Source organism: Ananas comosus, linkage group 23, assembly GCF_001540865.1.
Source record: "Ananas comosus cultivar F153 linkage group 23, ASM154086v1, whole genome shotgun sequence".
Lineage (NCBI taxonomy): Eukaryota > Viridiplantae > Streptophyta > Magnoliopsida > Poales > Bromeliaceae > Ananas > Ananas comosus.
The window spans coordinates 277,369-298,458 of record NC_033643.1 but is presented as its reverse complement, the minus strand read 5'-3'; the positions used below and the strand labels follow the sequence as shown (position 1 = coordinate 298,458).

At 40.2% G+C, this 21,090-nt stretch overlaps 6 protein-coding genes across 8 annotated transcripts; 2 read left to right on the top strand and 4 right to left on the bottom strand.

The window, feature by feature from the left end:
* Positions 127-1,053, top strand: LOC109727841 (heme-binding-like protein At3g10130, chloroplastic). The gene has a single exon (XM_020258043.1). The coding sequence runs from the start codon at positions 196-198 to the stop codon at positions 805-807; it is 612 nt and encodes a 203-aa protein (XP_020113632.1). The 5' UTR covers positions 127-195; the 3' UTR covers positions 808-1,053.
* On the top strand, positions 2,196-8,751 carry LOC109728102 (fructokinase-like 1, chloroplastic). Of its 3 annotated transcripts, none has more exons than XR_002220914.1 (3): positions 2,196-3,110; positions 3,193-4,060; positions 7,884-8,751. XR_002220914.1 is itself a non-coding variant. In XM_020258405.1 (2 exons), the coding sequence occupies exons 1-2, from the start codon at positions 2,292-2,294 to the stop codon at positions 3,883-3,885; spliced, it is 1,512 nt and encodes a 503-aa protein (XP_020113994.1). In that variant the 5' UTR covers positions 2,196-2,291; the 3' UTR covers positions 3,886-4,314. The 3 variants fall into 3 exon arrangements, 1 of the variants encoding a protein (XP_020113994.1); XR_002220915.1 differs by having other exon boundaries at positions 7,872-8,751; XM_020258405.1 differs by lacking the exon at positions 7,884-8,751 and having other exon boundaries at positions 3,193-4,314.
* Positions 4,912-8,373, bottom strand: LOC109728321 (uncharacterized protein At1g04910-like). Its single transcript, XM_020258707.1, has 8 exons — positions 7,945-8,373; positions 6,997-7,069; positions 6,823-6,893; positions 6,637-6,725; positions 6,417-6,549; positions 6,062-6,291; positions 5,413-5,889; positions 4,912-5,329 (listed from the first exon to the last, which is right to left on the bottom strand). Exons 1-8 carry the CDS (start codon positions 8,371-8,373, stop codon positions 5,107-5,109), a joined length of 1,725 nt encoding a protein of 574 aa, XP_020114296.1. The 3' UTR covers positions 4,912-5,106.
* LOC109728320 (LIM domain-containing protein PLIM2a-like) lies at positions 10,372-11,495 on the bottom strand. Its single transcript, XM_020258706.1, has 4 exons — positions 11,361-11,495; positions 10,780-10,804; positions 10,585-10,607; positions 10,372-10,470 (listed from the first exon to the last, which is right to left on the bottom strand). The coding sequence occupies exons 1-4, from the start codon at positions 11,493-11,495 to the stop codon at positions 10,372-10,374; spliced, it is 282 nt and encodes a 93-aa protein (XP_020114295.1).
* LOC109727823 (reticulon-like protein B12) lies at positions 12,237-15,311 on the bottom strand. Its single transcript, XM_020258017.1, has 4 exons — positions 14,965-15,311; positions 14,662-14,842; positions 12,975-13,186; positions 12,237-12,764 (listed from the first exon to the last, which is right to left on the bottom strand). Exons 1-4 carry the CDS (start codon positions 15,038-15,040, stop codon positions 12,598-12,600), a joined length of 636 nt encoding a protein of 211 aa, XP_020113606.1. The 5' UTR covers positions 15,041-15,311; the 3' UTR covers positions 12,237-12,597.
* LOC109728103 (putative ataxin-3 homolog) lies at positions 16,861-20,711 on the bottom strand. Its single transcript, XM_020258407.1, has 2 exons — positions 20,255-20,711; positions 16,861-17,735 (listed from the first exon to the last, which is right to left on the bottom strand). Exons 1-2 carry the CDS (start codon positions 20,504-20,506, stop codon positions 17,109-17,111), a joined length of 879 nt encoding a protein of 292 aa, XP_020113996.1. The 5' UTR covers positions 20,507-20,711; the 3' UTR covers positions 16,861-17,108.

Sequence of the window (21,090 nt, the reverse complement as noted above, 5' to 3'; positions counted from 1 at the left end):
GGTCAATGTTCAAACGAACCTATTCCGCGAACCAGGTTGCGCATCCGTGGATCAACCCACGCCACACTCCATCCCTGCTCCCTCCGCCACTAATCCAATCCAACCCAACTATTTATTTATGCTACTAGTTATATTAATCCCAAAACCCCCACACGCAAACCACCCCCAAAATCCCAAGGGCGCGATCGGGACGAGATGGGTCTAGTGCTGGGGAAGATTACGGTGGAGACGCCCAAGTACGAGCTCATCCACGCGTGCCCCGACTACGAGATCCGCAAGTACGCCCCCTCCGTCGTCGCCGAGGTCACCTACTCCCCCTCCGCCCTCGGCGGCGACCGCGACGGGGGCTTCCGCATCCTCGCCGACTACATCGGCGCCCTCGGCGCGCCCCGCAACGCCAAGCCCGAGAAGATCGCCATGACCGCCCCCGTCGTCACCAAGACCTCCGCAGCAGCGGAGAAGATCGCCATGACGGCGCCGGTCATCACCTCCGGCGGCGGCGGCGGCGGCGGCGAGGCGGTGACGATGCAGTTCATTTTACCGGCGAAGTACCGGGCGGCGGCGGAGGCGCCGCGGCCGTTGGACGAGAGGGTGGTGGTGAGGGAGGAGGCGGAGAGGAAGTACGCTGTGGCGAGGTTTAGCGGCGTAGCGACGGAGAAGGTGGTGGCGGAGAAGGTGGAGAGTTTGAAGAAGAGCTTGGAGAGGGATGGGTATAAGATTACCGGGGAGTTTCTTCTCGCGAGGTATAATCCCCCGTGGACTCTACCGCCTCTGAGGACCAATGAAGTTATGATACCGGTGGAGTGAAATTAGTAGCGGTGTTACTTCTCTAACCGAATTATATGGTTGTTGCGTTGTGAAAAAATCGTAGAGACTTCATGTTGTGTGTTTTCTTAGGCGTATGTGAGTTAGCGTTTATAGTTTTGATGCTCCAGATGTGATGACGAGGGATTTATACTCTGTATGGTTGTGAAAATAATTGGTAACGAGCATCATTTCAAAATGTTTGAAAGTAAAAAAGTTCCTATCGCTTGCGGAGTATTATATTTATCACGTGACATGAGCCATGCATATTCTAATATCTCGCTAACCTGATGCTAAAAGGGTGTACAGCGGCTTGTTTGACTCTAAATTGTTTAGGAAATACTTACCATCCGCTAACTATAATTTATTTGTATTTCTTTTATTTAAAAAAATAACGCGCTTCTACTTTATTTATTTGAATAATAAATTTAGTTACATAAAATGATGCTATATAGAATCAAATTTATTGGGGCAAAAGAGCAAGTAAACCAAGTGGAAACACAGAGCAATGGCTTAAAAGAGCCGGCCTGCCAGGGTTTTGTTCGTTATTTTTCACAGCGGTAGACATATAAGCTCACCAAACGCTCCAATGCGAGCAAAAGCAAATTAGATGCCTGGCGTGCCAGGTTACTAAAGTTATTACAAATCTAACAAAAAGCCTGCAGCTGCACAATCAGGGCGCTAACTTCAGTTATTCAACGCCAGCACAGATTCTGTAAAGTACTCTGTACAGGATTTTTGGACTATTTGTTCTTATGAACCGTCGTACGTTGGCACCCATAGGACGTAGAGCTTTAAGCGGTGATTATTCGAAATCCATGGCCAGCCCAATATAATTTGAAGCTGTGGGCTGGAATTTAGTTAAAAAAAAGGGCCGGCCTAAACCCAAGCTCAACACTTGGTATCTATCGAGCCACACTTGGCCCACTTTTATACTATATAGAAAATATAAATACATAAATACGGACGTAACTGCAATAAAATAAATAGTAATTTGTATATTATAAAAGAGTATATATATTTCTATACGTAGATGCATGAAACGCGCACGCACCACGCTCAAAAAGTTTTGGACTTTGGGCCGCTCCGGGGTCTAGATTAAGGATTCAGAGCCTAATTTTTGCGGACCTGTTGGCTTTGTTTAGAGACCTGGGCCCAGTTACTCCCCACCCACGCAGATCTAACAGAAGTCGCCATTCGCGTAAACACGGAGCCGTTTGCACTGACTAAAACTGTTTCGTCGCCGACTTTCCGTGGGCATCGTTTAGAGAGCTGGCCCCAGCTAGTCCCCACCCATTTAGATCTAGCGGAAGTCGCCATTGCACGTAAACATGGAGCCGTTTTCAGCAACTAAAATTGTTTCGTCGCCGACTTTGATTTTGCAGCTGTAAAACACTGTAACCAGGATAAGAGATAGGAGCGGAAAGGATTCTCGAGCCAAAAACGCTTCGAGGGGATAGCGAGCACACTGAGGACGAGTAGAAGCCATGGCTTCTCTCCACACTTGCAACTCCTTCCCCTTCCCCCTCCCCCTACCCTCCTTACGAACCCGCATCTACGATCCCAAACCCTGCAGATCTCTCCTACTCTTACCCTCAAAGCCCCTTCGAATCCAGAGCTCGAAAGCCTCCATTAATGGCGAAAGCGAAGCTCCGGCACCCCCCAAACCCACCCGCCGAGGTCGAAAGAAGTCGTCGACCGCAGATACGGTCCCCTCATCCCCATCTCCCGCCAAAAGAACCCGACGGTCGAAGAAGAACCCACAGGAACCCGAAGAACCCAAAGCAGAGAGATCGAAAGAAGAAGGAAAGGAGGAAGGCGACGACGACGAGTTCGACGACGGGATCGACTTCCCCTACGAATCTCCGCCGTTGATCTGCTGCTTCGGTGCTGCGCAGCGGGAATTCGTCCCCACCGTCCGAATCTCAAAGCGCCAGATGCACCCCGACCAGTACTCCTCGTGGAAGCAGCTCCAGTGGAGCCCGCCGGAGTTCGCGCGAGCCCCCGGCGGCTCGCCCTCCAACGTCGCAGTCTCGCACGTGCGCCTCGGCGGCCGCGCCGCCTTCATGGGGAAGGTCGGCGACGACGACCTCGGCAACGATCTCGTCTACCGCATGAACTTGGAGAAGGTGCAAACCCGCGCCGTGAAGATCGATAAGAATGTTAAGACCGCGGCTTCCTACATGAGATTAGGGTTCCGAGATCAGGAAGATGGGAAGGGGAAGAGATTGGTGGCTGAGACTGTTAAAGGCTGTGCCGAGGATTCGTTTGTGAAATCCGATGTAGATGTTGCTGTTCTCAAAGAGGTATAAGTCTTCACCGTTGAATTCTATACTCTATGCGGATGAAGGAGATAGGTTTGAACTGTAATTCATCTTAAATTTGCAGGCTAGGATCTTGCACTTCAACTCTGAAGTACTCTTAACTTCTTCAATGCATCCCCCACTATTCAGGGCCATTCAGTTATCGAAAAAGTTCGGAAGCAAAGTGTTTTTCGATCTAAACTTGCCATTACCACTATGGAAGTCGAAAGAAGAAACTTGGGAAGTGATTAAAAAGGCGTGGAATGAGGCTGAAATTATTGAGGTCTCAAGGCAGGAGCTCGAGTTCCTCTTAGACGAGGAATATTACGAGAAGAAACGGAATTACACACCTCAATACTACGCAGAATCTTATGAGCAAACAAAGAGGATGAGGGATTATTACCATTATTTGAGGGAAGAGATTGCTCCCCTTTGGCATGATAAGATAAAGATACTTTTTGTGACTGACGGAACGCTTAGAATTCATTACTACACGCCCAAGTTTGATGGTGCGGTGGTCGGGACAGAGGACGTGTTGATTACTCCATTCACGTGTGATCGGACCAGTTCGGGGGATGCTGTTGTGGCTGCAATAATTAGGAAGTTGACTACCCATTTGGATATGTATGAGGATCAAGACATTTTGGAAAGGCAGCTTCGATTTGCTGTGGCAGCGGGGATTATTTCTCAGTGGACGATTGGTGCAGTAAGAGGATTCCCAACTGAGAGTGCCACTCAGAATTTGAAAGAGCAAGTTTATGTGCCCTCAATGTGGTGACATCTTGGCTACAGATATATATGTTAGAGATTGATAATTTCTGATTGTTAGAGAATATATGGTATTGGAACAAGGGCTGTGTAGTGCTGGAGACTTGAGCCTTGCTGAAGTGAGACGGCGCTTTATTCCCAGTTGATTTTCAAGGGGTGTTGATGAGGACTGGGGGTTTTTGCAGGTATGATCTTGCAGATTCTTTAACGTGTGTAAAACATTCCAGAAGAATTATTTTGATGTTTGAGGAGTTGCTTAAGTGGCTCTCTTTGTTGAACATGCTTTTTAAACTTTTGGGCTCTGGTGCGCCATTAGGCTTCATGTTATCTTGATTTAGCAATAGTTAGTCCAGATCTGTATCGATTGCATTTAGAATAACATGAAAGCATTTCTTTCCCTCTTTTAATGGGATGATATCTTGATTATTTCTTTTTTCAATTACATGCCTATTCATCTCTTTAATTTCTGTACTTGTTTCTTATCAAGCTGGCTAGGAGTGATTGGCATCATCCACAAACTGTGATTAGCCTACTTTGACGGTTCTGTTAAAGCTCATCTCAAGTTTTTGCATATGACATTGTCTGACAGTACGAATGAATCCCAGTAATCTCGCTAGGCTAATTATATCTATGATACTACACAAAGAATCAATTCACATGACAAACTTTTACCGAGAAACATTTGCAAAGAGCATTATTTGGAACCTTTGGAGGTAGTGAAGTTACTTTTCCTGTTCTGGTTTAATCATCTTACTATTCATGTTCTCTATATATTATTTTTTTTTTACACAACCTGCACCTATGCTGTTCTTGCATTGACTCGCATATATTGTGCAAATCTTCTAGAAAAACGTGCTATTTATCTATTGTCACGAAGTGTTTTGTTTTCGTTCTTGAAGGCTGATCCTTTATATTTGCATTTCTCACTGTTCTTCTATGTTAAAGTTACTCACTTAGATAATTATATAGAAGGATTTATTTCATAATGACTAGATTTTCCTAGTACATGACTTATGTCATCTGTCATATGCCGATGTTAGAGAAAACGGAAATATTCACTCAATTAATTGATTTGGGCGAAAAAGGAAAAACTCTATACATTTGTAATCTATTGGTGTAATCCAATTCAGTTTCCTTACATGATACTATTGGGGGATGTTGCAAAAATGTGGAAGAAAATTCTATATGTTGTTGTATATCTTGTCTATTGCCTATACAACGTTTATTTTCCTCATAAGAGCGAAACTTTGCTACTGACTGCTGTGAGATTTTTGCACAAGCAACCAGGAAGAGGATTTGCATAAAAGTACTCTCCATGCCTTCGATTTCCTTCAGATTTTCTCTCATATGGACCTCCAAGCCTCTTCTCATGGTACTTCGTCACTTTTCTTTTAAATTCCTCCCAACTTATCGCACCTCCATCCATCTTGTCAATTAGCCTCACAAGCATTCGCCTGTAGAGATATTTTGAATACAGCAAGTTTCAGCCATCTAAAATCAAAGCAGTTTAAGCAATCTAATATGCTATCAATATTACCTGTCAGGATTTATAGTTTTACGGAATCCTTCGAACATTCTGTGGCCCTTCACAGCTTTAGCCATATTTCCATCATAGGTGTACACAAAAACATCACTATTGAGGGCCACAATGTAGTCGAGAGCAGCGAGCCGGTTTTGGTACAATTCAAGTGGCTCTAAATCTACAGCATCTGCCAAATTATGGTGTGTATATATGTTTGGGTATTCTGCCCTCAGTGTACTCATGCTGTTGACACCATAAATTTCACCTGCCACAATATAGATGTTTGTTGTGGGAGGATAGCCCATAGCTTTAAGGAAAATAGCAGCTTCATGAGGAGTCATGGGACAACCTCCTTGTAGTCTCTTCTCTTTGCTGTTAATTTCCTTTGACTTCCAATGCTTTACCCTGTACCGCATTCTTCTCAAGTCATTTGCCTCTTGAGTTGTTAGGTTGTGATTGCAACCGGTAAAGGCGAGCATGTCCTTCTCATATCTACAACATATAAAAAACGGTATAAAAAGAAAGAACTTTACACCATTTTTTCGACGGAGTAGTGTTATGGGTGCCCTCGAAGGTACCCCACAATGTAGATGATAATCCGATTCATCAACCCCACTTTGAGGTACCTTTTGGGGCATGATAACTACTTATTCTGATCTATTACCTTAAATGAAGTGCTATATAATTGTTAGTCCCGTTCCTTAATTTATTAACTAGTTTCTTTCCACGTTCTTCAATATCTTTCGTGTATCTAAGCGCTATATAGTTTGCACGACACCGAAGCTGCTGAATTGAAGGAGGAAGGCCGTTGTTAGCAAGACGGGAATCTGTATGGGTAAACTTCACTGCTCTGTATTTCTTCAAAGTTTTTGCGAAATCTTTGTAGTAAGAAGCCTGTAGAGAGAGAGAGAGAGAGAGAGAGAGAGAGAGAGAGAGAGAGAGAGAGATTGCTCGACCCATGAAAAGCCTCTTGAATCATAGTTCTAGCAAAGTAATTCAAATGGGTTTTAGATGCTTACCTTGGACCAAGAGGTAGGTGCTCTATAATAAGGCAAAATTCTCACATGAGAAGGTGGAAGGGATTCTACAATCACAATGTCATCTCTTAGAACTTCTATGAAGTGCTTCATGTCAAAAATATCTTTGAAGTCACTGCATAATTTTGGCTAGATAAGTCTTGTGCTTTTTTCCTCTTTCCTAACTGTCAAAACTATTTCAAATACAGAGGATTTTAAATACCTTGGATCTGTCCAGAATGAATCATGATCAAGGGTGGGAACTACCAGAGTGGCATTCATTATCTTAGCCACTGCAACCATGTCACTTATCTGCAAGTTTTGTAAGAAAATGTATGTGAAATTTTTGCATGCTTAATAAAAAGAGGTGCATTTAAATTGTGGAAATGCAATAGAAATGCATACATACTCCCATCCTCATCTGGTTTAACCCACCATTAGCGTGAATAAGGAGATAGCCATCTGTTGCATTGTTTGATTCTATAACCAACATGAATAAGAAAAGAACGCATTTGGAGTCAGAAACTGCTATTAACTCTGGAGGGAATGTATTTAAGAAAAAATAGAAGCTCTGAGAAATTACTGTGTCTATTTTTTGGGTGTTCGATGCATTGTCTGTAGCCTTCGTTGCTTGGTTTCATCCATATCTTAGGGACCTGTAGATCTCGAAATAAAGAGATCTTCATTGATGGAACTATTACAAAATTTGGTTGTCAATGTCAACACTCGACGACCAGCATTTGTTTTGTGTATAGAATCAATTGAAGTTGAATATGCATAACATGGACGACCTTTCTTACATGCAACCATTTTTTTACTTGGTGATTTGTGTGATGATTAGGATTCTCACTCGTAGTATATAACCCATTTCAAGTGAAGCATTTACTTGTGCTTATTTGTCATTAATAAGCTTGGTTAAAGTGCCATTTGCCAATATTCTATATTTGACGTTATTATTTGTTCTTGTATAGTAATAGTAGACATTGATGTATCAAATTCACTTTTTTTGGTGTATATATATGCGATTAGAGGATCAGACTTTGTTGTGGTTTCAAAAGATTTAATTGCCAATGTTTTTTTTTATCTGCACATATACATGAGATCCCCAATTCATGTTTAACCGGCTCGCGGAATCAGATGGCATGATCTTCCAGCGGCGGCGCTGATTTGGCATGCCGGAGAGAAAAAAAAGGATTTCCCTTCGTTTTGGGAAAAACTAGCAAGTTTAAAATGAATTGTATCGTTGAAATTAGCCAATTATTTGTTTTTTAATTCACCCTCTCTTAGCTGTTCGTCGATCATTGTAAACTCTTTCATTGTAAACTCTTTCATTATTTCGCTAGATTCAATTGCTCAATTTGTTTCTAGTTGACAGAATTGTCAGTTTTGTTAACAATAAATATCAGTTGTTAATGTGAGAAAAATCCGTTAACATAGCTTCTATAAAAAATGACAAAGTTTTAAGTGCAGGCCATCTAAAGGAAGTTGAGAATTATATAAAGATGAGCAGAATCTTTCAAATTTCACGAACCGGCGGGTCCGATCGCTGCACCAGGCTTGGCAGTGTCTCCTCCGTCAACCCCAGCGCCGCGCCTCTTCTCCGTGCCTCATGAGGTACATGTCTTCCACTCTCGCTGTCCAAGTGTTCAATCCAACAAGACCCCAAGAAGCCCATCATCGCCGCGAAAGAAAGGAGAACAAGAATTGCCGTCCTCGTTGTCGTAAAGCTATCCGAAAACCTCTTATCTTTACAGAGCGGCGGCCTCTTTCCTGGTGGTGGCGCAGTGGTCGGGTGATGATCGTCAGCCACAGCATCAACCGTGTCGTCATTCTCCGATGGTTGGAAAGGTCTTTCGAGATCGCCGGAGTAGTCGGACGCCCGCCGCCTCATCGGGCCGGAGGCTATTGGATTGAAGCTGGCGGTGGCGGCCGCCGGAGTGGGCCCAGCAATGCTTCCCATCGCCAGAGGTACCCAAAGAAAGAAAGAGAGACAGAATGGGCGAGGGAGAGAAAAGCCCGGGAAATAGGACGTGATTAAATGGTGTTTAACAATCTCTCTCTCTCTCTCTCTCTCTCTCTCTCTCGGCAGAGTTATATATGATTACAATTACAATTTATATATAGTTAGTGGCTAAAATTTCTCTCTATTTTCTTTCTTTTCTTTTCTTTTCTTTTTTTCCCCCTTAAAATGGTTTCTCTCTGCTTTTCATCAAGTGATGGAGGTCCTCTAACAGGAATGCCATATTTGGACTTGGGAATAAGTAACTTGGGACGGCCATAAGATCTTGTGATCCTGTCAAGTGATAAAACAAATACGTGCTTATCATTTAGAAAGAAATTAAGATTTTTTTCTCATATTAAATTAAATAACCTAATAGAGGATATAGCAAATGCTATGCCTTATATATATTGTTATTATTCGTTTTTACTTGCCATGTGTCTAAGTTAGAGGGTGCCGCTTGTGTTAAATGATTAATTAATGAAACTGATGCAACGGTGTTACATTTTTTTTCTTATTTCAGTAGGAATACACATTAATATATGGAGGGTGAAGATTAAAACGATCGCTGTGTCACTTTGTTATTTTGAGATATTTAGTATTCGACAAATGAGAAAGAAGCTATAAAAGATTCTATCTCATTTTGCATGTTCCCTTTTCAATGGCATAAGCTTTACATATTGTCTAAAGCTCAATTACTCGTGAATTAAAACCATAGTCGTGCGCTTTGGGCGTAGGAAAGCTAAATTTTCTTTATAGGCTACTTCTAATCTATACCTTTTCCATCCTTAATCACCAAACTGCAGAAAATATCCTTACAAAAATATCGCGACAATCGGAAGAGTTGTGTGACAGGACTTCAAAATTTCTTTTCAGGAAGAAGGGATGAAATTTCAAATATTTTGGATTGCTGAGAAGAAATTGATCACCTTTCTGGCACCTTATGAGTGATAACATGTAGTTGTGAACAGATATATAATAGAAAATGGCGTCGAACACGAGCAATTGAACAACCCAAGAGACAAAAGGAACATTCACCACGTCCTATTAAGTGCAGCCTAAAGATTCTTGTAGCACAAATGTTTACGAATGAAGTACAAATGAATACAAATTAAGTACCAAAACACTACTAATAAAGACATAAAAACCTTGTTCTTGAACAGCAGAAAAAAAAAAAAAAAAAAAATCCAATACAGCTTTGGTAACACCAAAAACAAACAAACAACAATGACCGCAACGGCACCAGCAACCACAACAACAATATCAGAGATCTGGGGGAAGCGATGTGGTACATTTCATAGAAGCGCTCTTGGTGAGATAGCTGTAGTTCCCCTTCTCCATGAAAAGCTGGGAGAAGTGGCGTTTGCAGAATAGGATACTATAGAATCGTCAACATGTTACCAGCTTCTTAGGAATTGCAGCAAAATTTAACAGATACGTGTGGTTGATGTAAATGAAAGAAAAGAGAATGATGAAAACAACACGCTGCTAAAATTATCAGGATTGAAATCATTAGATTTTTGACGACAAAAAGGAGAGAAACCAGGATGAGAGCACGGAATAACTAACAAAGCTGCAGCATGAGCAAACTAGCTGAAACATGCACTTAGTTATAGTAAACCTGTCACAGCCCGCGACCCCCCGTTGCCTTGAACGTACAGGATTTGGAAGTTAAGGCAATTGAGAATAAAGAATAGCCAATGAATGTGAATGAGTGTAATAACTTAGAATGTATTTATGTTGTTTGATACCTTCCATTATGCAATCTTGATTGATATCAGTTTCTGATTGGAACTCTCGTATTGTATTGATTGCGTTGCCTTGAACATACAGGAAAGACTTTGTCCGTAGTACAGGGGAAACCCTGTCCATTCGGCGATGTCGGCGGCGCTGGGACCTCGGCCAAATAGGCGGGGGGTCGCGGGCTGTGACAAAACCGGTAAGCGAGCAGTGTATTGATCAATAAACCTTCTCAAGAGGATATACTGTTTTGCTGCAAGTGACACATTTGTCCTGTGTGCCGGAAAACATGCTGGCCGCTTTGCTTGGAGGCCTAGTCTGAAGTCCAAATAGGGAACTAATCATTATTTAGTTTGAAATATACGTCTTTAACGGGAAAAAAGGGGTAAAATCTGAGTAACAAGAAGCTGAAAAAGTAATCATTGAACTTACCAGCTCCGGACCTGGCTTTGAATCTGCAGAAGAGCAAAGCATATAAGCGAAAAAAAGTGATACCATTTACTAAAAGCTTAGTTAAGCACAATTCACAAGATCTCAGAGATGGCGTCTCACGCGAGCGAAACCTCTTCTAGAAGCTGCCAGTTTCCTTGAAGAGCTGTTCAAAGTGAGGCATACAGTACAACTCACCTTCGAAAGAATAATAACTACCAAGCTGACAAAATATACATCAATCAGCATTGAAGTTGGACAAATGACCTGCTTTGAGTTTCTACTTTTTGCCATTCTCGTACTCTTCAATGTGTACTCTCATGCTCCAATGTTTCAACTCTTTTAGGAACATCAAGAACTTCTATATCATGGCTTAGTTAATCCTGTTCAAGGGATGGACACACTTGTTTTGGAATTCTTAAGAAATGCAATCTTACTACTTGATATGTTGACAAAAAAGATGGAACAAGCTAATATAATGGAGATAGGGCGTGTTTGGCCTGACTATTTAGTGCACTTGTCCACTGGTCCACTGTATAGTACAATCTTGCTGCTTTTCGTGGTTTGCAATTTTTCGATAGAAAAACTACAGCATCTATTATGGGATCGAAAGCCAGAAAACAAAAGTAGGGTCAAATAGACATTATCATAATCATGGCTGTAGGATATCTATATGAGGCATATTATTTTCATCTGCATTGCCTGTATAAACCATGACACCGCGAAGAAAACAGATCATAGAAAGGGAGTAGTGTAAGTGCGAATATGAGGAGCAGGACCTGGAGGGTTCCTTTGCAGTGGTGGCACTTGAAGCAGGACTTGTGATAGGTGCCGCCGTCGGGGGTCAGCTGGTCCATCGGGTACACTGTCTTCTCGCATGCCTTGCATTTCTCCGTCGTCCCTCCGAGCGGCATTCTGTCGTTTGTTTGTTTGTTTGTTTGTTGTTCTCCTATAAACTCTCTCCTTTTCTCTCTCTTACACGCACACACACAAACAGAGGAGAGAGGAGAGAGGAGAGAGAGCGGTTTGAAGGGAGAATAAAGACGGAATTACGACGTGCGGAGAGCGCCATTATAACTAGCTGGCATAGTTCTGTGCAGAGGAACTGGTTTTTCCTTAATTCTGTTCTCAACAAAATTAAAAAAAAAACTATTTTCCTTAAAATTTATTTTTATGTATTTATACAAACTTCATCCTTTGTTTTTTCTTTTTTTTTAAAAAAAAGAAACATATATTCCTCTTTACTATGTTGTAAATCGGGAGGAGATTTTTCTTTCTTTTTTTTTTTTTGAAATTAAAAGTGGGCCGAGATTTTGGGGCTACGATTGTAAGCAACATCGAGCGGGAAAGAGGTGTCTTAGGGAGCTCGACGGACGCGGGAATGACTTCCAGAAGAAATCGGCGAAGAAGGGTGGTTCGCCGCCGACTTCAACTTATCAAGTGTTTCGCCACTGACTACTGGTCAACAATTCTACTGAACCTTTTTTTCTTTTCTTTTTCTTTTTTAATTTACTATTTTCTATTCTTTCTTTCTTTTTTACTTTCAGAAGATTACTTCAAGTGCCTCTTTAGAAAAGTAGTTGTCAATGGATAAAGATTAACACAGGACAACTGTTTAGCCATTTTGATCATCCAGATAAGTCACTCAGGGCAAGTGAAATTATATAGATAGTCCCCAAATCAGATTGAAGCCCTTAATACAAAACATATATTCAGCCAAATACAGTGGAGAGGCAATATGCGTTACTCTGCTAAGTTCAACTGTACCAAGTATTTTGGTGTAGTTATGCGGTTGCCTTTGTCCTCAAAACTATTTCAAACACATGAAACTTATATTTACACACAATTTTGGTGTAGAGATGAGGGAAAACGAACTTCCACATCTTTCAATTCAAACTCAAAGGATTAAAGCAGCTCTCTTAAGGTTCATAAACCACGGAGATCCGGAGGAGACAAAATGTCAACGAAAATCTTGTGCAAGGGGCAAAATTCCTTCTGCGCAAATATAGTGTAAAGTCAGATTAATTTCTTCTTTTCCGTTATCCAATTCTTGACTTTGGTGTGATTCTCTTTGTATACTCTCTGGCATGTTTGTACTTGCACATAACCCTGCATCATGTATCTGTCGATGCAATCCTCGTACTTCTCAATTAGCACCGGAATAGTGAGAACAACAACAAGACCTGCTTGAATAAAAAAAAAAAAAAAAAGAAAAAAAATCTCTAATTAACAGTAGCAAGTAAGACCAATCAGAGTTTAGAAGGTTTCCCAGTTACTCCTTGTTCCTTCGCATATAAAACCTTCTTGCATATGTATTCTCAGCAAAATATATACAGTTCAACATTTTGGAGGAGCATACAAGCAAATATAAGAGACACTAAGAAATAACTTGCCTGTGTAACCCAAAGTGATAAGATCAGTTAAACCGCCAATGATGGAGGTCAACCATAGACAGAAAGCTACCCGGTAGAAAAGCTTCGGGTCCTTGCCAAGTGCAATGTCCTCAAACATCGACAGCAACTTATTCAAATAAGAACCCACAAAAACGGCTGCTTCACTAATTGCTTCTTTGGAGAGATTCATCTTAGGAATGGGGGGAGGTGGCCTGCATTTACGCGAACTAATAGCTGAGACTTAAAAATTTTAAGAGGAAAGAGCGAAAAGAACCAAAGTGAAAACTGAGATTAACAGGGAGTTTCATAAGAGTAGAAGGCCTAAATAATTCCAGCCTCTAACTAGTATACTGAAGTTGCCTAAATTGACGGCCGTAAAAGCATCAATAAACTGTTGTTTCTTCTATGGAATTAGCATAAGAGAGTCGCTCAGTTTATGAATCTAAAATCTCTGCTCAAATTTGAGACTCATGAACTGTATCAAACAGATAGATTAGCTCATATGACACAGTAGTATTTATTTATTTATTTTTCCTAATGCTAACTAGTAATAAGAAACAGCAGCGTGCAGAAGTGTGGTTAGAATTGAGTACTAGGCATACTAATAGAGAGAGGATTAAAATAAGAAAGACACCAAACAGTGAGGGAGAAGACACCAAACAGTGCGGGAGAAATGGCATCTCCTAGTTCATCCAAGATCAAACTGTATTTTCCTTTATAAAAATGCTGAGGTAGCAGAACATATTGACGGCAACTTTACAACCAGGCAATGCTGTTGTCCATTTTGTTATTGCTTGTGATTCCTTACCAAATAATAAAGCTTCTACAATATGGCAAAAACCTTGTTCTATCCGCAGGAATGTCACATTATATCTATCTCCTCTTCATAAAGGTGGCTACATGAAGATCCTGCTACTCTTGATGGTCTAACAGGACTTCTTTTGAGTGGTAATAAAGAAAGCACTTTAGAGCGGTTGAGTCATGCAAGTGAAAACTGTCCCAAAAAAAACACATTCTGCAACTAAAAGGATATTTCATAATAACGATACCGATCTCTCCTAAATATTCTGCTACCATCTATTGGAATATCCTTGCATCACACTACTTGCACATGATTTCTGAATCCTGGGATTTCTCGGTCTAGTTTCTATTGCTATAGTTGTCTACGATGTAGTTGGAATTTTCATTTTTCACTCAGCAAGAGCATCTTCCTAGTCTTTCCTGAAAGCAAAATATTCCTTATTTATTAATGTAGGTTCAGTTTTCCTCTGGGAAGGAGCCATCCACCGCATGGATCGGCAGCTTAACATCACCTAACATGTTATTGATTGACTTCTTTCTCCACTCATTCTTTCCTTTAAGGTTGCTAATATAGCTGCTTATCGTTAGTTTCTAAACTCGCGGGACGTAAGGTCCTTGTTACAGGATTATCAAATTCTCAAGGATCATAACAAATATATATATTTAACTGCATTAACCCACACTAATCAGGCTCCCTAAGCTCTTTCCAAGGAGCTCTGCAACTGGCATTGGAAATATAAATGCCCATAGCATAGCATTTGCCAATGATAGTTCATTGTCGTGCTCTGATGAGGGTTTAAGAAACAACAATTAGGGATCGTTCATTGTTCTCAAGCTAAAGAGACTTAATAAAAAAAAAAAAAAGAATGAATGGAATTGGAATTACCTGTTAAGAACTGCTGCTGCTTTCGCCCAAATGAATAGAACGGTGAGCAAGAGAAGCAGAACCTTAGAAGCAAACGAGAGGAAAGTGTATCCAGAAACGTAGAAGAGCATCCACGCGGCCAATGCCCCAAGCAGTATCACGATCGGCACGTTTCTCCTCCTCCACAGCATCACATCCGCAGCTGCTTACACAAAATGCCAAAACCACCAATACGTAAGTTTCTAGCCGATCAAACAAAATCCCCCAAAACTGAAGAAAATAACAGTTTGAGATGGAAACGTGAGATGCCCCTTTTTGACTCACCGATTCCGCCCCCGAGGAGATCGTGCAACGATTGCTGCTTCCCGAAGATGCGAAATCTGCGAATGGGGGGATCCATCGATGCGATCTTCGATTCCGATTGGGATCAGGGAGAACGCGGCGGCGGAGGAAGAGAGAGAAGATCTTTTCCGGGCACCCCTTTTTTTTTTATTGTCCTTCTTCTTCTTCTTCTTCTTCTTCCTCTTCTTCTCGTATTGTATAGTATTGTATGGTGGTTTAGGCGGAGCATGATGATGAAAGTAGCAATGAGACAATACAAATTGGAGTGGCGTGGTGTGGTGGGGTCGTAAATCGGAATGCGATGAATCCGACCCCACTCCGCAGCAAAAGCCAACTGCTTTTTATTTCTTTCTTTCTTTTTATTCTTCTTCTTCGTATTCTTTGTGTTTGACGTGATTAATAAAGAAGAGAAAAGGGCAGATGCAGGTAGCGGAGAAAAGAAAAAAAAGTCTAGAATGCCCAGTTAGGACTTTTTTATAAAATAACTCTCTAAAAAATTATAATTGACAAAATAATCATGTGAAAATTTTATTTGTAAAACTAACCCTCCTTTCGCCACATAGGCGCCACGTCAGGATTTTCTTATAAAGACGGTGAATCGTTCGCCATTTTCTCTTATTTTTTTTAAAGGCGGTGAATCATTCACCGCTTTTTTCCATTTCTTTTAAAAACGGTAAATCATTCACCGTCTTTCACTTATTTACTGTTTCTTTCTATATCTCATATAATCTTAACAACTTTTAAATCCTAATAATTTATCCATATAATTTCATATAAAAGCAGTTAAGATTATATGAAATTATATAGATAAATTATTAGGATTTAAAAGTTGTTAAGATTATATATAATTTGTTAGAATTTTTATGTGATTGTTAGGATTATATATGGAATATAGAAAATAACAGTAAATAAGTTATGGGAGAAAGCGGTGAATGATTCACCGTCTTTAAAAGAAATAGGAGAAGACGGTAAACGATTCACCGTCTTTAAAAGAAATGGAAAAACGCGGTGAACGATTCACCGCCTTTAAAAAAATTCTAACGTGGCGCCGACGTGGCGAAAAGAGGGTTAGTTTTACAAATAAAATTTTGAGTGGGTTATTTCGCAAATTTTAAAATTTTAGAGGGTTATTTCATAAAAAAGTCCCCCAGTTATATTACTACTGATGTAATATTTTAATTAATAATTTTTTTTTTAATTTTAAATTCATCTATCTCATCATAATTAATAAAAAAAATTATTATATATTTTTTAAAAATATAATTAATTTATTATCGATGATGTGATGTAAGTACGATACCATAGATTTTCTCAGCGGAAAACTGATTACACGTCATAATCGTCCTTCCTTGTATTCCCGCCATGCTTAAGCCTAATAAAACTAAGGGAGAATATTACATATATATAAAAAAGAACACCTGTCGCTGTTCGCACGTACCGTCGCACATCGTTATCTCCATGGCATGCCTTGCCAGAATATAGCATCCATGGGGAAGCGTCTTGCAAGTTAGTAACCGGCTTGCAGGTTTAGAAAAGAAATATGATGTTAACAAATTAATTTCTACATTCATCACGTCAAACACAAACAAGAAAAGAATGTATACATTATATTTTCTTAGCCCGCAAATTCACGGTCGATCTACATTCATCACGCTTGTTAAAAGAAAAGAATGTATATATTATATTTTCTTGATAAATCAGATATTTTTTTAGAAGATTATAACCTTGAGCAAGCTGGGCAAACCCCTGCTTCGAACTGAAGAATGAATAAGAAAATGAAGGGAAAAAGAAAGGTTTATACGGTTATAAGCATTGCATTTTAGCGCCTTGAAAAAATGGTTTCTAATCTACACAAGGAACACAAATTTTCATGTAGGATTATGACAAAAAATAAATGAATAAATAAAAGACTTTAAAGCTGTACATCCAAATTTCCAATAACTAAATAAAACTGTCAGACAACGTCGCACAAGTTTTCTGCATTTGAATGCATTATAAAAATCTCCTGTGAAGAAGAACCCCACTGAAGCAGAATATATCCAAGCGCATCTCCCTACACAATTCTCATTCCCACTGATTCTATCATGTCACCCCTGGACAAATGTTCATTCCCTCTAAAATAGAAGCTATCCCTCGATGTGCGGATCCTCGATGTGCGGATCTGCATTCGAGTTGCAATTACTACTATTGCTGTCCTGATTTGTTGCATTGCCCTCTTCTCCAACTACTGTTGAACCAGTGCCAACTCCCGGAGTAGAATCTAGTAAACTAGCAGCAATGGCCGCATAAAGTTCCTCTTCTTCTTGCTGCGCAGCAATCAAATCTACCTCACTCATATTCTCAGTAAAAGAAGGAAAACGCATTCCGGGAGTTTGAACTCGTGCTTGATTGCAAGAGTTTATAATCCTCTTAGCATCTTCAGGAGTAAGCCATTGGCCGAAACCATTAGTACTTTCTGATGACATGGGACATTCTCTGGGGAAATTACCCCTAACAATAAAGATGGTCCAGCCACTACCCTTGAGGGAATCAAGGTAAGCTGAGAGGTAGAACTTGGATAAATGCTCGGGGGCGGGATAAAGGCTATTGAAGTTGTACCATTCGTCATTGACCTTTCGGATGCAGAACCAGTGGTCATGCAGGTGGCAGATGAAGGCATTTTCCAATTCGGGGTTGTACTGAGATGCCTCAGCGTCAGGGGAGTTGAGTGCGATCACTTGCAGGTCCCACACCTCGAGAGCTTTTTGGAGAACCTAGATGAAGGACATGTTTGAATCAGAGATTGCATGTGGTGGAAGAACAAGAAGGGGTTAAGATTAATAATCATGGGAAAATGATTAGCAAATACTAACACTGATTTAAAGGTTGGCAAAAAGAATATCGAGTCAATAAAGTGTTTCCTTTGACAGAGAAAGTGGAAGCTAGAATTATTATCATAAAGAATGTGCAAGACAGAAAAAAGTAACATTTCAAGTGTAGTCCGTTGATAGTAAATACAGAAACATGCACGTTACTACATGTTGGAGGAAAAAAAAGGTCCAGCAAAAGAAAATTAACAACAAATCAGCAGCAGCAGTTAAACTATTACGTAGAATAGAAAAGATTGCACTATATGCAGTTCCCTTTCCACATCATACGCTCAGAGAAAAGGAGAAAAAGAACAAGGAAAAGGTCGAAAGAAACAGAACAATAAAATATTCTATTCTCAGAATGCAACTCTTCAATGTAAGATATATAAAAAGCATCATCCAAATAAAAAAAAAAAACATCATCAAATCTCTTAGATATTCTTCCTTGACGAATTTCAGAATGCATCCATACAGCATCAAGTTTAGTATAAAATCTAGCACAAGAAAAGGCACCATCAAAGGAAGGATTATCTTTGTCTTTGATGGATTATCTTTGTATCATTTTCTCAAGAATAAACCGACCGAATAACAAATACAAGTTATCATGATTTTTTTTAATTTTTTCCTTCGCACATTTATGATAAACCTAACTGAACGTTTCCTACGAGAGACCAAGGTTTACATACCATCCTGAATGATGTAAACTACTAATGGACTTGAACCTCATTATTCTTAGAGGAAGAGGTACAATATTTAAGCACAAAGTTCCCATCAACCTCTTTTATTTACTTATATAATCAATGTGATTTTATTGGTATGAACATAAGGTAATGGAAGAATTACTAAATTAGGCGACCACTATTAATTCCCACTCGAAAACATTACGTAGGTAAACCCCACTCCATAGGTGTTGTCTTTATCAGTGCGATCGCTGCAATGAAGAGGACTGGGCAATCTTAACTGCTAACCTTCAAGCCTATGCAATAGAATGTGACCTACAAATCTAAAAGTAATAAAATCAAAAGAAAATTCCTTTTTCTAATGTCATGTGAAATGTCAAGCATTACCTCAATTACTTAGACTAATATGCAATACATGAAGCAAAATCTTCCTTTTGAGGAGTTTGACATGTGTTCATGTGCTAATCAAGTATAGACTCAAAAGATTCAACGCAAGTCTCAAAGTATTTCAAGAGCAAAGAACTGGCAAAATTTCAAAGTCTCACTGTCACCTTCTATTGATTGACCTCTCCAAATGTAATACAGTCAATTAGATCTTTAAGTATCAAACCTCTTTGTAAGTCAATACTGAATACATCCTACAACCTATTTTTGTCGTTATAACTCATCTAAAAACTTCTAACCACTTGCAACAAACTGTTTAATAAAATCATACAGCTCTCATGCTCCTACTCATTACTTCCTGAGGAGACCTAACCTAATGAACAACATAGATTCTGCTCTTACGATCTCCTCCCATCTAACAAGGCAAAAGAAATATACTGCTGCTAAAGAATCTACTTAAAAGGACAAACAAGACAAGCTTGCATATCACCACTCCCTAAGGAAAAGGTTCCTTTCTTGGATCTTATTAGAGTTTCTCCCTGTCGTTTTGTGATAAGATCGACTTACAAAAGCACACAAACAAGAAGCTTAACATCATTCATAAGATAGAGGAACAAGGTACATTTGTTTGCAAAAAGAACTTTTTTAAGGTAAAGAAAATAGATAAAGTTAAAAGTTAGAAAAGTAAGAAAAGAACAGTAAAAAGCCCATGACGCTATTGAACAACCAAAAAAGGTGTGTGTGTGAGCAAAATGTCAAGTCAATGTACAAGAACATGCATGAAATTGACGTTCGCTGCGTCTTTGAAGTGTTCGTAAAAATAACTTTAGATCTACATTTTTAATTACAAAGCAATCAACAAGTTCTGCAGATGTAAATCTCCTTAATCCTAATAAGAATCTGTCGAGCATTCCATTGTCAAAGGAAAAAAGAGATGGATTCATAGTTGTGGGAACAAATAAAAATAACTCATCAATTACACTTTTTAATCAAAATCCTTCATCGACAAAATTTCTTTACTGCATATACTGCGGTCACTTCAAAAGAATGTCGAAATCACCACTCATCCATACATTGTGGGAGTAATCAAACATGACCTACGGAATCTTCTAATATAATAAGTGGCGACTCTAATACTCTTGTCAAATGCTAATTGTTTTGCTGAAACAACCCCCAATATATTCTTCAATTTCTATCACCAATCGAAGAATACCGCGATAATGAAATTTGTACATACTTGTTAAACCGCTGTGATAGTCTTGTCAAATCCATATCTTAGGTTGGCAGAGATAGCAGTCCCACGGTACCTAATTAATCTCCTTTGCACAGGGATATCAATCGAAGGGAAGAAACCCTAACCTGGATGCTAAAATCGCCGCCCATGGACACATTGTGGGAGCCCTCCGTCAAAAAACCCTCGCTTCCGCCGCCGCCGCCGCCGCCCTCAAGCATCATCTGCCTCTCCTTCTGATCGAGATCGCCGGCGAGAGCGGCGAGGTCGAATTCGGAGAAGAAGGGGCCCTGCAACACGGTGTTGACGCAGTGGACGGCACAGAGCTTCCCCTCCTGAACCTCGTGGTACAGGAGCCCGCCATTACTAGGACCTTCCATTCCCAGGAGAAGAAGAAGAAGAAGAAGAAGAAGAAGAAGAAGAAGCCCTAGTAAGATGGATCGATCGAGGACGAAGGCCCTAGAAATCTCCGGAGTAAGGAGGATGAGATGTTCTTAGGGCGGGGAATTTTTGCGGTCGCGCTCGCTCTGATGAGACAGTAATCGGGGAAGCGGTGCGGCGCGTGGAAGAGAAAAAGAATCTGTAGACTGTTTACTACGAATGGTAAAAGAGCAATTTGTGTGGGGCACCCAACGACACACCACCTGTCGCGCTCTATTGTGCAGGCTTATGGGCCTCTTTACATGCGTGGCGCTTATCATCGGGCCATGCAGAGCCTATCAACCCCAAACGAGCCGAACGAGCCCATTTGGCTAACCTAACGCAACAAGAGCCAGCTTGGAACTAATTAAAACCATGATCAGTTAATCCTAACCGAGAGGCCCAACCGGCTCTGTCCTAAAATCCAACTTCATTTAAATAACAATTCCAACAATTTTGTATTTTTCTCTGAACAAATCTGCAATCTCCACCTCAAGAAATCCTTTTAGACTATTCACATATTTATTTTCGAAACAAAATAACT

What these genes read in the sequence shown, in the direction of transcription:
- LOC109727841 (XM_020258043.1), top strand. Translation starts at nt 196, where the DNA reads ATGGGTCTAGTGCTGGGGAAGATTACGGTGGAGACGCCCAAGTACGAG.
- LOC109728102 (XM_020258405.1), top strand. Translation starts at nt 2,292, where the DNA reads ATGGCTTCTCTCCACACTTGCAACTCCTTCCCCTTCCCCCTCCCCCTA. An exon ending in ATGTTGCTGTTCTCAAAGAG is followed by an intron (nt 3,111 to 3,192) that starts GTATAAGTCTTC and finishes TTAAATTTGCAG; the next exon opens with GCTAGGATCTTGCACTTCAA.
- LOC109728321 (XM_020258707.1), bottom strand. Translation starts at nt 8,373, where the DNA reads ATGGGAAGCATTGCTGGGCCCACTCCGGCGGCCGCCACCGCCAGCTTC. An exon ending in TCATTCTGGACAGATCCAAG is followed by an intron (nt 6,550 to 6,636) that starts GTATTTAAAATC and finishes AAAATTATGCAG; the next exon opens with TGACTTCAAAGATATTTTTG. An exon ending in AAAACTATAAATCCTGACAG is followed by an intron (nt 5,330 to 5,412) that starts GTAATATTGATA and finishes ATATCTCTACAG; the next exon opens with GCGAATGCTTGTGAGGCTAA.
- LOC109728320 (XM_020258706.1), bottom strand. Translation starts at nt 11,495, where the DNA reads ATGCCGCTCGGAGGGACGACGGAGAAATGCAAGGCATGCGAGAAGACA. An exon ending in ACTGCAAAGGAACCCTCCAG is followed by an intron (nt 10,805 to 11,360) that starts GTCCTGCTCCTC and finishes ATATTTTGTCAG; the next exon opens with CTTGGTAGTTATTATTCTTT. An exon ending in CAAAGCCAGGTCCGGAGCTG is followed by an intron (nt 10,471 to 10,584) that starts GTAAGTTCAATG and finishes TTTGGACTTCAG; the next exon opens with ACTAGGCCTCCAAGCAAAGC.
- LOC109727823 (XM_020258017.1), bottom strand. Translation starts at nt 15,040, where the DNA reads ATGGATCCCCCCATTCGCAGATTTCGCATCTTCGGGAAGCAGCAATCG. An exon ending in GCAGCAGCAGTTCTTAACAG is followed by an intron (nt 13,187 to 14,661) that starts GTAATTCCAATT and finishes GCGTAAATGCAG; the next exon opens with GCCACCTCCCCCCATTCCTA. An exon ending in TATCACTTTGGGTTACACAG is followed by an intron (nt 12,765 to 12,974) that starts GCAAGTTATTTC and finishes TTATTCAAGCAG; the next exon opens with GTCTTGTTGTTGTTCTCACT.
- LOC109728103 (XM_020258407.1), bottom strand. Translation starts at nt 20,506, where the DNA reads ATGGAAGGTCCTAGTAATGGCGGGCTCCTGTACCACGAGGTTCAGGAG. An exon ending in GCGGCGATTTTAGCATCCAG is followed by an intron (nt 17,736 to 20,254) that starts GTTAGGGTTTCT and finishes TCCTTCATCTAG; the next exon opens with GTTCTCCAAAAAGCTCTCGA.